We start from the raw sequence: 17,290 nt of genomic DNA, 5'->3' as shown, positions 1-17,290 counted from the left end.
CTAGCGCTCTATGGTGCGGGGTGGGTGGCGGAGAGACCTAATTTTGCTTCCCCCAGTTGAGATCGGGAGGGAGAAGAAGCGAGAAAATGCCGGAAATGGAGTGAGTGGCTTCTTCTTGGGGGTTCCGTGGGGGAGGCTGGGAAATCTCTGACAGGGTGTGAAAGGAAGGCGAGCGTGGCAGGGCGAGAGAACGATGTTTCCGCGTTGTTAAGACGATACAAGTTATAGCAACGTGGGTAGGCAAGACAAGACAGGAGAGAACAGGACATCCTGCCCGCGATCGCTGATGGTGAACCGGGAAACAGGATAAGGAAAATAAAAGGATAGGGGTGATCGTTGCCCCGTCTAGCACAGGTGCTCATACCTGATGGCTGGGCTCCTATAACAGCAAAAACGTCTCCACTTTTCATATTAATTTTATATCTCACTCTGTACAACCAGCAGGTAGCTCATTCTTAGTGCGATGGCAACAGCCTGGGATAACTATGTCCCAGCACTGAAACCTGAATGCTGCTAGCAGGGTGCTCTGCACCAAAGCACGTGTCTCTGAGCATGTGCAGAGTGCCTTTGACATATCTCTGCGGATTACATGTGGTTTATATTGTGTTTTTGTCTACCTCAGCCACTTTTCCCAGACAGCCACCACCCTGAATGGAACAGTTGTTAGACTGATGGTCTAGAAGCGAAAAACCAGAGTTCAAATCCCTGCTCAGCCACACAAATTTATTAGGTAACTGTGGGCCAGTCACTGGCCCAGTTTGCATGCAACACTAGCCTAAACCATGGCTTAGTATGAACACATGCAGGTTTCCTGAGCAAAGATTGTGGCTGCTGTGTTCCTCTCCCTGGTCCTGCTACCATCACACTACCCAGGGTAGGGTACCCCAACACTCAGCATTACATCCAAACCCAGGCTTGTGGTTTGCCTGTCCCAGACAAACCATGAGCAGTAAACCAAGAACAACCCTTCATTACAGCTTGTATTTTGCATGGAGTGAGACAAACCACAACCCCAAGTTTGGATGCATAACCAAACCATGGCTTAGCCGGCTTAGTGCAGCAGCAGGATGGGGGGGGGCACTATGATGGCTGTGATTTTCACTCCAGGAACTAACTTGTTCATGTGAACCCAGTTTGTAGTCTCAGCCTAGCCTACTTCACAGGGTTATTATGGGGATGGAGGGCAGGGGGAGAAATGTCCATGCCACCTTGAGCACCTTGGTGGTAAAAATGTAAAATAAATCAGCATTAGATTGTTTTCCTGTCAGTTTAGGAATTTGGAATTTAGGGCAGCATACACAGTTCTGCACCCTTTATCCTTACTTATCTGTACTCCAAATGTAAAATCTACCCTGGGCAGTATTCTCTCTTACATTTAAAATGGACAGCTTTTTATTTTTTGTGTTGACAGCATAAATATTTGCACACAAATAGCTCAAGAGAAATTCAAAGGTGCTTTTAGTGTCGCATGTGACTTGAGTCGCCAGTCAGCCCGTAGGGATTGGGGTTTGTGTGTGTTACCAGCTCAAGTTCCAGATACTGGGATGTATTATTATAGAAATAAAACCACTGATGCCAGATAACTGCAAACCTACAATCAAAGCCAGCTTTCCCTTCTTCACTTCTTCTTGAAGTACTTTTCTATCATAGCCTAATATCTCAGGATGGCTGCAAATCATACAGATAGCAGCAATCTCTGTTAGTCAGCACCTTTTTTTCCGTGGAGACTTGCACTTATGTAAGAACTGGGATGATGTGGAGAGGAAAGTAGACCAGGTAATTAGGTTCATATAGATACCTGTCATCTTCCCTTGCCCAACAAATCACCTATGGTATTTTAGGTACCAGAGTTGGTCAACTGCAGCCCCCCCCCGCCCCATCAGAACATGGCATGTCCACAAGTAGGCAATACTTGCCAAGTGCTTACTGGCTGGAAGGGAGTAGTTACTCCCCTGCTGCATACTCCTTCTCAACTCAGCAGCGCCCTTATCATTCGTCTGTGTGATTTCCAGCAACTGGTATTCAGAGGAGTACTGCCTCTGACACGGGACGTAGAACATAGCCATTGTGGCTAGTAGCCATTATAGCTTCGTCCTCCACAAATTTGTCTAATATTTTAAAGTCATCCAAGGTGATGGGCATCAGTGCATCTTGTGTTAAGGAGCAGTAAGGGGAGTAAAGGGGGATAGTAAGTTGTCTTGTTTTCCCACCTGCCTGCTGCAAATTATTGGTTCTCCCCACTAGTAGTCTTCATGTTAACAGGCTTGTTATTTTTGCTGGAACTTTTTGAGGTTGATCAGGTTGAGAGACAACAACTTGTCACACTCTGGTGCCCCTCCCATTCCTCTTCCACAAAGACATGGTTTAAAGTTTTACATTCTCAGTCCAACTCTTTAAGAATCTAATTTCATTTTTATATCATCCCCTCTTTTCCCAATGTTCAGACTCTGAGTGCTGTTGCTTAAATAGACAAAGCAACACCAATCCTGCACAGGAGGGCTTGGGGGACACCCTAAGCTTTGCTGAAGTACATTTCTTTTCAAGGAAAAAAATGTAAATGGGGGATATCCCCAAAACATCCCAGTGAGGATTGTGTGTGCGTATTAGCCACAAAATGCTGACTGACTATTGGGGGTTAAAAAAAACCTGGAAAAACAGGTGGGGAAGGAGGAATGGAACAGAGTGGCTGGAGTCTGAACAGCAGCACTTCACACTGCAACGTTTTGTTGCAGACCCCACTTATACAAAGGGAACAGATGCAAGGAGAACATTGCTTAATTGGGGACTGCTACTGATAAGACCCTCTTATGGGTCAGAGCCAGGCAGGCAGCGCCTAGCAGCAACACTGTGTGAGAATTAAGCCTCCATGCAAGAATGATAACACTACTTCTAAGAGGATTATTAAAGAGAGAGAGAGAGAAAACAATGCAAAACAGTTTGCATTCATTTTGTAAAAGATTCCTCTTTTTTGTTGTTCAGAAACATTTCTCTTTTATAATCTTTAAACAGTTTGACTATGCCTGCCACATGCCAAAAATATTAAAGGTACTATTTAACTAAAGGAAGGTTGACTTGTTCTAGGCAAGATTGTCCATATAATCATTTTTTTTGTCTTGTAAAGAAGATAATATATTGACTACTAGCGTACAGGTTAAACAAAATTTGATAGAGTATAGTTCTCAGGGGCAAATAAATACAATAGAGGACTTCATAGGAGAACTGGTTGCTGTTTCCCAAGCCCAATCTTGTCAAGCTGCCCCGGTCTAATGCCGCCATATGAGCTGCATGGGTGAGCAGAGGTTTGAACTGTAGCCTCCAGTGGCCAAACCAACCCTATGCTCACCACACTTACTCTCTTGGAAACTATGTGTGGGGACAGGCTTATAGAGGGTTCTCTCTGTTTTGGGGTGCCATTAACTCTACTCCAACACTGTAGACCAGACCATGTATAGCTGGGCTGTGATACTGGATTAGAAGAGAACATGGAGGGTGTTTGTCAAAAACTACTAACCTTCGTAAATAAAAAGGGAATCTCTGTGTTTGGGGGTGGGGATGCATACGGGCTGGATTATCAGAGGTTGGAGTGTCCTCCAGTGTGGCAGCTGCTGGATGATACTGCACACACACCACCTCATGCAAGTACAGTGAGATGCTAAACCCATGTGCCTCTTCTCATTGCTTTGTTAGAATATGCAGATGTAGCCAACCCTTGGGCATAGTGATGTAGGAGTGTGCAAGGCCTCAGCATGCCCCTTGATTATGTATTAGCTGGCAAGACCTGGTATAGTAATGCACTGGCAAGGTCTTGGAGTGACAGTTCCTGTCATAAAACCACCCTTCTGGATCAGACCAAAGGTTCATCTAGCCCAGTATTCTGCCTCCAACAGTAACCAGCAGGATGTCCTATGATTTGGGGGCACTCTGGGAAATGGTCATCCTGTGTTATATGCCCCCAGCAGCTGTTATCTGTAGCCCTGTGACAATGGAGATTCCGTTCTTTATACAAACCCATCCTGTATATGAACTATATACTAGTTGTGGACTCATTCTCTGAGTGTGGATCCTGATGCAGCAGGGGAGATACCATGCTCATGATGGTGTTTTTCCCAGGGAAAGGCTCCTCTGTTGCACTCCAGGTGAGCTGACCCCTGTGATTTCCCCAAATGCTGGAAACTCGACTGCATAATTTGTGGTAGTTGAGGCTGGCTTTCCTACAGGTACAGGTTCCCAGCCCAAGCCTCTGTAGAAGAAAACAGCTTCCCATTTTGTATAAATCCAGATCTTGCCAGAGGCACTCTTTTCAACAAAGTAAAACAAAACCAAGTAAAACAAAACAAAGCAAGTGGCCAATTGGTGAGAAATTTAGACATTCACAAGTCCAAATTTCCCTCCTATAGACAATTTCCTGCTCACTCTTATACCGAATTTTCTAAGGCAGTGGTTCCCAACCTTTATGAGCACGGGACCCCCTTTATAAGCTGAAAAAAATTCATGACCCACTCCCCTCAGGGAGGCAGGCTGGCTGCCAGGAAGGAAGGGGGAAAGCAGCCTTTCTTTGCAGCCTTGCTTCTTTTTGCTTCACAAAACCCCCTCTCCTCTAAGTAAGGGCGTTGTCTGCAGCGGCAGTGTGAGGAGACAGGAATCAGTGATAGTAATCTCCTCTTCTTCCTGGTAGCTCCACCCTCAGCCTCCTTTGGCATCTGCCATGTATTTTATAGGCAGATGCCTGCCCTTAGTGCGCCTGAAAGACGCTCTGGCGCTTCAGCAAAAGGCCTCCCTTCTCGTTTGGAGCAAGGGGGAGGTGTCATCTGCAGCGCCAGTGGGAAGCAGACAGTGTCGAGGGAGTGAAGACTTCTTTAAAAAATAATAATAAATAATTCATTTTTTTACGGTTCATGGCCCCCTCTGGATTACTTCACGACCCCCCTGGGGATCCTGGCCCCCAGGTTGGGATCCACTGTTCTAAGGCTCAGAGCTTGGAAAAGTTACTTTTTTGAACTACAACTCCCATCAGCCCAATCCAGTGGCCATGCTGGCTGGGGCTGATGGGAGTTGTAGTTCAAAAAAGTAACTTTTCCAAGCTCTGCTAAGGCTTACAGAAGCAGATTTCCATCATCACACTGACATCTTTCAACTATTTGTGAAAGAAACGCCTAAGATACATACATGTGTTATCTATGATGTGGTTTTATAGAAGGCTGAGCATCGACAGTTTTCTCAGAATGTTCTGTAACACATTCTGTACATGTACTCTGCAGCATATTCCTTATCGTTTTACCCATCATTCCCTATGTGTCTGCAAGATTCAAACCAAAGTTTGAGGCCCATAGAATTTTAATTCCACACCTCCTAGGGCTCAACTTTTACGGAAGTAGACATGCAGAGTCTGCATTTGCACATCATGGTAAACCATAATTGATTATTTACCTTGAACTGGCTTACTTGCCAGGAGTAACAAATCACAGTCCTTGGCTTAGCATTATGTCTGAACCAAGGGTCATGGTTTGTTTCACTCCCAAGAACCACACTGTGAAGGCAAGGTATGTCCTGGACTTGATTATTTTATTTATATGATGTCTTTCCACACTGAGGTGTGCCCAAAGTGGCTTACAACAGACATCCACAACTTGCCATTCATGGTTTGCTTCAATGAGACAAAACACAATTCTTGGTTCAGACATAACGCTAGGCCAGGGATTGTTACTCGTGCTCACTTTACAGTTGGAGCAGTGTAGGAGTGATCTCCATGTTCAGGTAAACCATTAAGTACAAGTCCCATCATCCCTGGCCTTGCTCGCTGGGGCTGATGGGAGCTGTAGTTGAGCAACATCTGGAGGACCAAAGAGCTGGTTACCATGATGTGCAAACTGGGCCATTGACAGAAACAAGCATAAGGGACCTACAAATACACACTCCAGGAGGAACAGAGTGTTTAGAGATGACTGAGGAGGAATGGAGGGGTATGCATTATAGTGATATTCTAAATGCACTAATGTACAGTTACAGTTCTAAACTATCAATATTTATAACCTAGCAGAGAACTAGTGCTCTGCACAGCATGAGTCAAAGCAGTCTTTTCAAAAGCACACATCTCATCAAACGAAGGCACACAAATACTGGAAAATGATTACAAAATTAATATCTAAATTATGGGTTGTATCCAACACTGTCATTCCACTTGCGCAACGGAGTTCCACTTGTGCAGCAGAACGTCCTCCTCCTTGGCTTTCCACAAATAATCTTTGGGAACTGTAGTTTACTAAGAGTGCTGAGAGTTGTTAGGAGATCCCTATTCCCCTCCCTGAGCTACAGTTCCTGGAGTGGTTTAACAGTCAATGCCTCTTCCCAGGGAACTACAGTTCCTAGGATTCTTTGGAGGAACCCATGACTGTTAAGTGGTGTAATACTGTTTTAAATGTAAGGTGCAGATGCAGCATTAATCTCTGTGGAAAGCCACAGGCCTCCTGGGGCCCAAGTAGTCCTTCTGGCTCTTTGCCTGGTTGTACCACTCCCCCCCCCATTTGTGAATGCCCTTTTCTGTTCCTGTATAAACTTCCTCTTCCTTTTGGCAGCTTTTGCCCTGTGCAATGAAGCATTTACCATAGCCTCCTTGCTTTTGCCTGTTCTTGTTTTGCTTTGCTTTGTTTCGCATCCTGTCTCAGCAAGCCCTTTCCTGAATTCTCACTTCCATGAACCCTGCTACATCCTTTTCTTCCTGCAGTTTCCTCTTTGTGGATTGCCTTTCTGGAATTGACCTCCACTAAGCTAGATTTCTTCTCCATTTGGCCAGATCACCTCCCTATCCCCACCCCTCATCTCTCTCTCTCCAAAGGCCCTGATCCTGCAAGGGACATGTGATGTTTCACCATGTTATTTATTTATTATTTGATTTATATCCTGCCCTTCCTCCCAGTAGGAGCCCAGGGGGGCAATGTCCCCGAAAGCTCACTATTTATGAGCAGAGAGCACTTTTTTAAAAAAAAAACCTCTTCCTTTGGCATCTTATTTTAAAATAAATTTTGTCTGGGCAAGCTCAGTGCTGCACAGCAGAAAACTCTTGTATTAAAGCAGAAGTCACCTTATACACCTGAGGCAACAAACACATCTAAAAATGCTTATTTAATGAGAAACTTCAGTTTCAGTGTGGCTCCTTACAGAATACTCTGTTGTGACATCTGACAAATACTCTTTCAAAACAGAAGTGCAGAAGAATAGGGTCTCTGTGACAGGAGCTCTTATTTCACTTTTTTTTATATAACAGTAAAAAAAAAATACTTGTGTCCAGTGAATATTTTATAGCAATTAAATAATCATTGATGGAGGGACATAGTTCAGAGATTCTGCTTTGCATGTAGAAGGTCCCAGATTCAATCTCTGGTATCTCTACTTAAAAGGTTCAGGTGTAAGGAAGTGACAGGAAATGACCCACTTCCTAAAACCCGGGAAATTGCTGCTGGTCCGTATAGTAAAACTCTCAACACTCACTGAGAACACAGTTAGGAACATCAGAAGTTCCCTTAGACTACAGCTCACTGTTCTTCAGCTTGGGTCTCCAGGTCTTACTGGCCCGCAGCTCCCATCATCACCAGCCAGCTTAGCCTGCGGTCAGGGATGATAGGAGTTGTAGTCCAACAACATATAGGGACCTAAGGTTGAAGAACACTGGTCTGTGGTCAAAGGCAGCTTCCTTTGTTCCTGACACTATTTTCAGTGTGGACAGTTTAGTATGTGGGACAGGATTAACATCATACTGCCATATTTATTATACCAAGTGTGGCTTAACTGAAAAAATGAAAGCGTATCTGACAACAAGAGTTTTAGTTAACTGGCTTTCAGTGAGTTGTTCAGTAAAAGTGGCTATCAGGAAAACCAGCTGAGTGCCTGCTTTCAGAGATAAAATGTTCAGTTATTGTTGTGCCTTGGTAAACTCACAGAGCACTCCAGTTAATCATATGTTATGTGCCCATCTCTGTGTGACATGGGCCAATTGGCACAACTGTTCCCCATAACATGCACTGTCCTAGAGAAGGGTTGCTCGTTTCTTTTTAAGGAGAAAGTGCCACCCATGGGACGTGTGCTTTTAAAAGACACATGCTTTGATTCATGCTGTGTAGAGTCAACTGGTTCTCTGCTAGGTTACAATTATAGACAGTTCATTGAGAATATTACTGTAATGCACATCACTCAGTTCCTTCTGAAGGAATCAACTCTCTAAACTGTTCCTCCTGGAGTGTGTAGGCCTCTTGCACTTGTTTCTTTCAGTGACTAAGTTTGCATGCCACAGTAAATCATAGATAATGGTTTGCCATGAATGCAGATATCACTTCCACACTGCTCCACCCTTAATGTGAGAGTAACAAACTATGATCACTGGCCTAGTGTTATATCTGAACCAAGAATTATGTTTATTCAAGCAAACCACAATTAGTAAGTCAAGGCCAAACTTTGGCTTCACAGCTTGGTGGTTTGGAGTGAAACAAACCGTGATCCCTAGTTCAGATGTAACACTAAGCCAGGGATTGTGGTTTTTGCTCCTGCTAGGGGAGAAGAGAAACAGTCATCTCTGTGTTCATGGTAAACCATTAACTATGGCTTACTGTGATGTGCAAATGCAGACTCTGTTTGGGAGTCTCTGTAGGAAAACCAGCCTCAATTCCTTTTCACATCCTCTGCCTACAATTCTGGCAGACAATTGACCTCCAGCTGAGATATTTTTCCAAGAGACTGTAGCCACAACACATAGCCTGTAATTAGGGAAGGCTGACGTAAGATGGGTTGAAAGTTATTAGGTTTGTTTCTCAAATAATTGTACTTCCTTTAATCTTCCCTCAAAGTTCTGTGTGTTTTTCATTTGTTTTTATTTTTGGTCCAGCTGTTGCTTAGTCTGATCTGGGTTTGTATTCTGTTGCAGGTTATCAAATGCTACTCATGACATGTTCAATGTCACCCTTCATACCACGCTGGCCCTCACCACAAAGCTGGTTGTTCCTACGCCTGCCAAGCCTATCCTACCAGTGCAAACTGGGGTCCAAGCTCAACAAGAGGAGCAGTCGAGCGGCATGACTATATTCTTTAGTCTTCTTGTATTAGGTGAATGTGCATTCAACAACCTCTGATCAATTACTCTCGATTGTCCTCTGGAGCAAATACAGGTTGATAAATGGGAACATAGGAAGCTGCCTTATACCGAATCAGACCAATGGTCCATCTAGTTCAGTGTTGTCTATACTGACTGGCAGCGGCTCTCTAGGGTTTTAAACAGGGGTCTCTCCCAGCTCTACCTAGAGATGCTGGGAACTGAACCTAGGATCTTCCATAGAATTCAAATTGCAATAAAATAAAATGCAATATATGAAATAAAAGAAGCAATAAAAATACAGTTAAAAACAATATGAATATTTAATGTGGACATGCAGCAGACCACTTGGATAAAGTTCATGAACCACTGGTGGTCCACGGACCACAGTTTGCAAACTTCTGCTCTAGGCAGATGGTTGTATTTATACAAGCCTATGAGAAATTACTGCAATGTGAAGTACAGACAAGTAACAGATTGTGTGTTCACAAACACATTTGACTGGTTCTTCATACCATCACAGAAAGGTAATACCTCTATTGGGATCAACTACAATGTCACAAAATAGTGAGCAAACCTTTGAGTCCTATAGAACTGTTATTCAGGCTTGGTGCTAAGCAAAAGGGAGTGGGGAAGCAGTGAATGGTGTTGTTGCCCTAAAGCAGGGGTGGGGATCTTGTGGCTGGTGGACTACAGTTCCCATCATCACTGATCTTTAGTAGTGGGGCTGATGGGAGTTGGAGTCCAACAACATCTGGAGGGCCATAGGGTCCCTGTTCCTGCACTAAAGCCTGCAGTCTATAATAGTCCTAAGATGGCATGCCAAAGGCATTAGGCAGACTTAATTAGACTGCTAAGTATGCAAATTGGCATTTGCTGCTCTCCAAAGGCATGTACCCTTCTTTGTTGATGGCATATTTGAATGAAGCTTTAGGAACAGAGGAATCTGACATATACCATGTTTGACTACTTGTCCATCTCACTGGATATTGTCTACTTCGACTTTAGGGTGTCCAGCAGACTTTTTCACTCTGCTGCCTGATCCTTTTAACCAGAGATGCCAGGGACCGAACCTGGCTCCGTGTGCATGCAAAACACACACTTTACTACTGAGCGATGGTCTCTTAGGGCAAGAGTTGACTATGAGGACCCTTGCGGATAAGTGTGCAGACACCAGGCCTCAGGTAGGATTGCTCTGCTGGTAGTGTGAAAAGTATCCTGGGAAAAAGGCAGGGGTGTTTTCTTTGCAACAACCCATTCTTATTGGAGGACGTTAGTTGGGCCTATGCAAATCTCAGTCACCCCAGTAGGAACTGGAGCACATATTACAGCCTTTTTAGAGAAATCACCAGAAAGGATCACCCAGGCCCATAATATCCTTCACATGATTGCAAGTACTCCTGTGCACCTGCCCCACAGAGATGGGGGGGAGGCTGTGGGATCTTGCATCATGATGGGGCAAGTCATGTGTTGAATAATTGAAACTCTTACAGCTTTGTTTGGAATCATTCCACGGAGAAGCCAGTTTGGGTGAAATAGCTCAATAAGTGTCTATTAACCATGAAGGCTTTATGTTAGGGATTGAGAAACTTTTTTAGCCCAGAGCTGCATTCCCTTCAGGAAAGCCTTTTGGGGCCACAAAAGTGGATGGAGCAGCACACATGACTTGTTTCTTTATGTATTTTCTTACATTTCTACATCACTTTTCCCATCTTGGATCCCAAGGATGCATACATACTGTTCCTAAGAGATCTCCCATACAGGCACTAACTAGACCTAGAACTACTTAGCTTCTGCAAGGTGGTGGTAGCATGTGCCTTCAGACTGTACACTAGGACTCTCATCTTGGTATAGTAGGCTACGTTCCAGCCATGCAAAAGCCCAGTCAGGCACTCAAGGGGGGCACAGAGAAATGCTGGTGAGGGGTGTGGCCTGAGGAGAAGAGGGTTGGCCTGGGGAAAGTCCCGAGGGCAGAATAGAGAGGGTTGGAGAGCTGCATTTAGCCTGAAGGACAGACATTTCCTACCCTTGTTTAAGGGAAGCTAAACACCTGTCACTTGATGGCAACATTGGGTACGGCTGCTGCTTTCATGCCGTACTTGTGAGCTTCCTAGAGGCACCTTGTTGGCCACTGTGGGAAGCAGGAAGGCAGACTAGATGGACCTTTTTAGCTGATCCTGCAGAGCTCTTCTGATGTTCTTACAGTATATAGCATACCTGTGAAAGTGGTGCTGTGTGCTCCATCATGCATGCTGATTGAAGGTCAGGAAAAGCTAGTGCTTTGTGCATGCATTCTGTAGGGAATCCAGCTCTGAAACAGAGCTGTGTCAACTTTAGGATGCTCTTGATTCATAGCAAGTGTGTGTGTCTGTCCGCTCCAGAAATAACACTGGGCATTTTTTGTGATCATTTGGACAGTTGTTGCAGTGAGAATGTGCACTCTGTGTCAGAAAGTACAGGCCTGCTTGCAATAAAATAGATGTTTTTATAAGTGTAGTGAGATTAAATCGTACAATAAAGTGCCATGAGACTTTATTAAGCAAAGCAAAAGGAGAAAACAAAATCAGGATATTTTATCATGTCCCATGTCTATTTGAAACAGCCCTTTGTCTTCAGAGAAAAGAGGCATCTGCTTTGCATCCAGGGCCAGCCTGACGTTTCAATAGTCCTAAAAAAGTAAAGATCAAAGCTAGAGAAAAGGGCAGAAGATAATGCAAAGGAAAGTCTAAACATTCATGTGTATATACATCACAGGGTGTTTAAAAAGGTTTCTTTGGAAGGGTGGAATCTTTTCCCCCACTCTTCTGGCAGAATAGGCTAAAATCTGAAATCTATTAAAATCTGGTTTGAAAGCAGCCTGTACTGTAAACCCCCCTTTCTCCCACCCACCTCTACCCAGATGGTGGTTTTGTGCCATTAACTGTACAGCTGCTACAACTGTAACAACAGGGCCATAACTGGTTAGCACAGAATAAACATGTGGGCTGGGGAGTCTGCAAATGTTGGCTTGGTGGACTAGCCAGCCATATTCTATGTTTGTCACCAGTCCCCTCAACTCCCTGGAATCCTCTTGAGATGGGTAGAGGGCTTGCAGGAGAGACTCTTATCTGCACTGTGGTCTGAAGAAGCAGCAGGAGCCTCTTGCTCTGCCTGGAAAAGACTGCTGCTGCTAATGCTTTCCCCAAACCACAACACTGTTGAGAGGTTTGAGGAAAACAGATCTGTGAGCTACAGTGCATCCCATTCACTAGAGCAAGTAGTCTTCAGTGTTTTCAGACCTGGGGCCCACCTTTAACCCAAACGTGCATTTGCAGACTCATTTCTTTCTCTGTTTTTTACTCTATATTTGTATGGTGGTGGTGCTGAAGTTGTGATCATAGATCAGACTTGCAATCTGGTAGTGAGTCCTGATTCACCAGCTGAAGACTAGGGAGCCAGGGGCAGTTGTCTTTGGCCAACTGGCAAATAGATTGGTAGATGCCAGATTTGGATGGTATATCACAGCAATGGTCCCTCTGTAGCAGTGAGAGGTATAGTAGCAAGAGGTTCCTTTACATAAACATGCCAGTTAAACCCACCAAAGCAAGTCTCTGATGTGCCTGATTTTGGGGGGGGGGGGTTTGTAGCTGAAGTGTTTTCAATCAGTCTATCAGAAAACAGCACTCCCAAGATTTATTGATTCAAGAGCTGACCTCAATAGAGCCCAGGATTGACTTATCTGTGGCTTTCTAGATGTTGTGGATTCCCAACTCCCACCATCCCTGGCCGTTGGCCATGCTCACTGGGGCTGATGGGAGTTAGAGCCCAACAATATCCAGAGGGCCACAGGTTAGCCACCTTTGGGAGAGCCCACTATTTTGGAAACAAAAGTAGCCATATCCTGATCTTTTTCTGTTCATCCTAACTTCAGTTTCAATTCAGCAGCTTGCTTGGTGTAAATGGGTTGCTTTCCAGAAGATGGGAAAAGCCCTCCCTCAAAGTTGTTAGTCTTAATATTACACTAGGATAGTGGAGTGCAGCACAGAGAGTGCTTGTGGAACACCATCCCATCCCCACCCATTGCAGGTGGAGAGGAGGCAGCCCTACTGTTGAGTTATAGCTAGTTTACATCTTGTAGAAAGTGTTAGATAATATGTGTAGCATTTAAGAAGGGGAGTGAAAACCTAAATAACTTCTTTAAAATATGTGAGGGGGAAAAACCAGCTGACACAGTGGGGCATTGCTGCTTGGGAAGGACGTCTTCTTACTGGCACTTGTCATTCTTTTTTGTTTGTTTTGCTTCTCCTGCCTGTTTGACTGGTACATGGTGTCACTTGTCACAGTGATGTCGCGTGTACTGTGTGACCCTATACAAGACAACACTCGTTATCTCAGTTAATACCAGGCTTATGTTTTCCCAGTGACAAGATACTGTGGTTTCATTGCGGAGCAAACACTGTGTCCCAGCACCAGAGCTATCTAAGAACATAAGAAGAACATAAGAAGAGCCTGCTGGATCAGGCCAGTGGCCCATCTAGTCCAGCATCCTGTTCTCACAGTGGCCAACCAGGTGCCTGGGGGAAGCCCGCAAGCAGGACCCGAGTGCAAGAACACTCTCCCCTCCTGAGGCTTCCGGCAACTGGTTTTCAGAAGCATGCTGCCTCTGACTAGGGTGGCACAGCACAGTCATCCCAGCTGTCTGTATCCTGTGCTACGTCTGAGCGATGCTTCTGTGTGATCTTAGGGCCCATGCTGTCTCGTGTGATGCAAGAGCACCCCTGTCTTTTATAGACATGTCCAATGGTCTCCTTTGTGAAGCTGTTAAGATTTAGACCATTTCTGTGTGATGCCTTGCCCATTTATTCTTATGAAATAGGTTGATGGGCAAGTCACATTATAATTTTTGTCTCCTCTTTTTTCCTAATGTGTGAACTCAGACTTTTTTGACTTTGTTTGCTTTTCTTTATTTGCTTTTTTATTTTCTTTGACTTTGCAAAGGTTCCTCACTGGGACACACCCTGTTTTGCTTTCTGCAGGGAACATCTGGGGACTTTTGCAAACATTCTTGTAACGTGCTTTGTTTTTTGTTGTTGTTTTGCTAGCCTTTTGACTGCTTATAGGCATCAGGGAAGTAGCGCTTACTGTTTGCTTTTTGCTAGGCAGCTAGGCAGGGCATAGATCCCAAATATTTCTGAAGTTAGGTGAGCTACCTACTTGCCTCTTCTTCTGTCTCTTGTCGAAGGAACCCATTTTCTGTGTGTCTTGTTGCACATTGGCCAGAAAAACAGTTGGAGGGAAAATGGGAAGAAAATTTTTCAGAATAGAAAAAGAGCTCTGCTGGGTCAGGCCAGAGGCTCATCTAGTCTAGCATCCTGTTTTCACAGGGGCCAACCTTATGCCTATGCAAAGGCTGCTAATAGGACCTGAGTATAATAGCATTCTCCGCAGCTGCGATGCCCAGCAACTGGTATTCAAAGGCATACTGCCTCTGACAGCGGAGGTAGAGCATAGCCATCATGGCTAGTAGCCACTGATAACCTTATCATTCATGAATCCACCTAATCCTCTTTCAAAGCTAAGTTGGTGCCATCACCACATCTTTTGGGAACGAATTCCATAGTTTAACTGTGCGCTGTGTGAAGAAGTACTTTCTTTTGTCTGTCCTGAATCTTTCATTTGAATGGCCCTGAGTTGATTCAGGGTGTAAGAGCAACGTGGCAGTTTAAGTGGTGGTGGAACGTTGATAATTTGCTGCCCTCAAAATGCATGCACGCTTTTTCCCTTCTAGGGTAGTCTCTCCGGGGGGGGGGGAGGAGTTATTCAGGTATTTGGAATGGGTTCAGGTATAACGGGAAAACTGATTCTTGATACTGATTTGTGTTATGGCTGTGGTAAGTGCCTATTGGCTAGTGCCTGGCTAGCCTGACGTTGGGAATATAACTCCCAGGCCCAGATAATTCTTTATTTTTTTATATAAATATTTCAAACATGCATAACAAGAAGACATAAATATAATACAGAAAATATTGTAATATATTTTATAATATAAAATATAACATTTGGGGAAGGGCCATAGCTCAGTGGTAGAAGATCGCAGGTTTGATTCCTGGCATCTTCAGGTAGAGTTGGGAGAAACTCCTACCTGACACTCTGGACAACCACTGCTAGTCAGTGTCGACAGTGCTGGACCAGTGGTCTGATTCAGTATAAGACAGCTTCCTATGTACCTATATCAAAAACATTACCCAAAAATGAAATACCAAAGACGGTGTATAATCTTGCCTTCCATTCATCATCATTTAAGATATAAATCCTTTCCTCTCCATTGAACAACACTTATATCATTATATTACAATTTAGGCATAAAATCAATCCAGTTATTTACCTATTTATGTTTTTCTGTAATGATATATTTGCACTGTGGGAGTTTTACGCCAGGCTGCAACCCAGTAGTGGGTCCCAACCCACAAATTGAAGACCAGTGGTGTAGTTGACAATACTGAGCTAGATGGGCCAATGATCTGACTTGGTAAAAGGCAGCTTCCTCTGTTCCTAGCCCTGACAGAGGCATGGATCTTCATTGGAATTAATTTGAATCAAGGTCTCCTGGCAGGATCATTTCCATAATTTGACTCATTTATATGAGCAAATTGTAGTTTGTGTTGACTTTCCTCTCCTTTGGATACAGTATGGACCAGCATATTATTTAAGTTCTAGCACACAGATTGAGCAGTCCAAAAACATTCTCAATATGGTGAGTGTAAAACAGTTTGGCACTAGCACATTTACAATGTGTTGTCTCTGCTATTTTCATTGAGACTGACAAATTTCCTTTTCTTAGTGTCAGCATCAGGGATCCTTGTCAGGTTCAATTGATACTGGCTGGAAAAGTGCCATCTGGAAGAGTGAAATCAAACCTGTGTTGATTTCTGAGCAAAAAAGATAAGAAACAAAGGAACTAGACCTGAATCAAGCCATCCTCTGTCCCCATGGGTGATACTGAAGGAGATTTTTAATTTTAAAAACCCCACATAATACTTTTATAAACTATTTTATCTTTTAACGATCTGGTCCTGTTCTTGCAATATTTGAAATTTCCAGACAACCTCTTCACCTTTTTTTGGCTTTGCATTTATTTTGATGAGAATTGAACAACTTGTTTGAATCATCTTATTTGTTGCTGTTCATACTCTACCTCAATGTTGTTTTATTTCCCCTCCAGCTATCTGCATCATATTGGTGCATTTATTGATCAGATACAGGCTACATTTCATGCCAGAGAGTGTTGCTGTTGTTTCTTTAGGTGAGTACCTTATAAGAGTGGGAAAATTAATGGGTGCTCTTGGGCTCTAATTGTTCAGATAAAAGACCATCTCTGAACCTTTTCTTTTCAGTATTCATCCTGATCCAGTGAAACCAAAGTAGGAGGAAGAGGGTAAGGTAGGGTGCAGGCTATTGCACAAAGAACAAAGACAATATCTGCAGCATCTCCAGGTGGAGCTAGGAGAGACACCTGTCTGAAATCCTGGGGAACGGCTGCCAGTCAGTGTAGAGGGTATTGAGCTAGATGGACCAATAGTTTGACTTGGTACAAGGCAGCTTCTTACATTCCTAAATGTAAGCATAGCAGCTGGGGACACTGTTATCATAACGATGCAAGGAATTGTAGAAAATTCAAGGGCACCAACTGGATTGTGTGTAAAATCTGATGAATTAGGTCATTTAAAAATACACAAATCAAAGAAGGCAGAATTTAAAGGCAGGCACACAGAGCTCATAAAGTTATCACAAAGTATTATAAAGTTAAGAATTTATGGTGTAAAGAACTCAGAAAGTTGTCCCACCCCTGGCAGATTTCCTTGTTTTTGTAGAGCACTTTTTGTTGCTATTCACTAGCGTCCTGTGGCAGTAGCTGGCCTACATATAGCTAATGCTTCAGATGTGCTGTGGGTAGTTCCCTAGATTTCACAGTTCTCTGTATGTAGCTGCATGGAGGTTATGTTTGAGTTATTGGTATATACTAAATATTACTCAGTCAAACGTCCTGAAAAGATACGGAACTCAAAAAGCATTCTACAGCTGTCTCTAAAAGTGTGACTGACAATACCAACATACAAGAAATGACAGACAATAAGAAAACAAGCTGTCATAACAGAACACTAGAAGGAGTTGTATGGGGAAAGGGGATTGGGAATATTTAAATAAAATAATATACATAGATTGGGTATGAATGTA

General features: G+C 43.7%; 1 protein-coding gene and 1 pseudogene across 4 annotated transcripts in view; both read left to right on the top strand.

Moving 5' to 3' along the window:
• Positions 1-17,290, top strand: part of SLC9A8 (solute carrier family 9 member A8) — a 117,682-nt gene that overhangs the window by 7,231 nt on the left and 93,161 nt on the right. For 2 of the 4 annotated variants that reach the window (XM_061631330.1, XM_061631332.1), the window contains exons 1-3: positions 13-100; positions 8,912-9,090; positions 16,278-16,358. In XM_061631330.1, the coding sequence (XP_061487314.1) occupies positions 87-100; positions 8,912-9,090; positions 16,278-16,358 (274 nt within the window). In that variant the 5' untranslated portion in view covers positions 13-86. Of the gene's footprint in view, positions 1-12; positions 101-8,911; positions 9,091-16,277; positions 16,359-16,469; positions 16,491-17,290 lie in introns of those variants that run through there. The other 2 variants (XM_061631331.1, XM_061631334.1) reach the window with 2 other exon arrangements.
• Positions 4,061-4,212, top strand: LOC133388187 (U1 spliceosomal RNA; annotated as a pseudogene).

Source organism: Rhineura floridana, chromosome 6 (assembly GCF_030035675.1).
Source record: "Rhineura floridana isolate rRhiFlo1 chromosome 6, rRhiFlo1.hap2, whole genome shotgun sequence".
Taxonomy (NCBI): Eukaryota; Metazoa; Chordata; class Lepidosauria; order Squamata; family Rhineuridae; genus Rhineura; species Rhineura floridana.
This window is presented reverse-complemented; position numbering and strand designations above follow the sequence as displayed.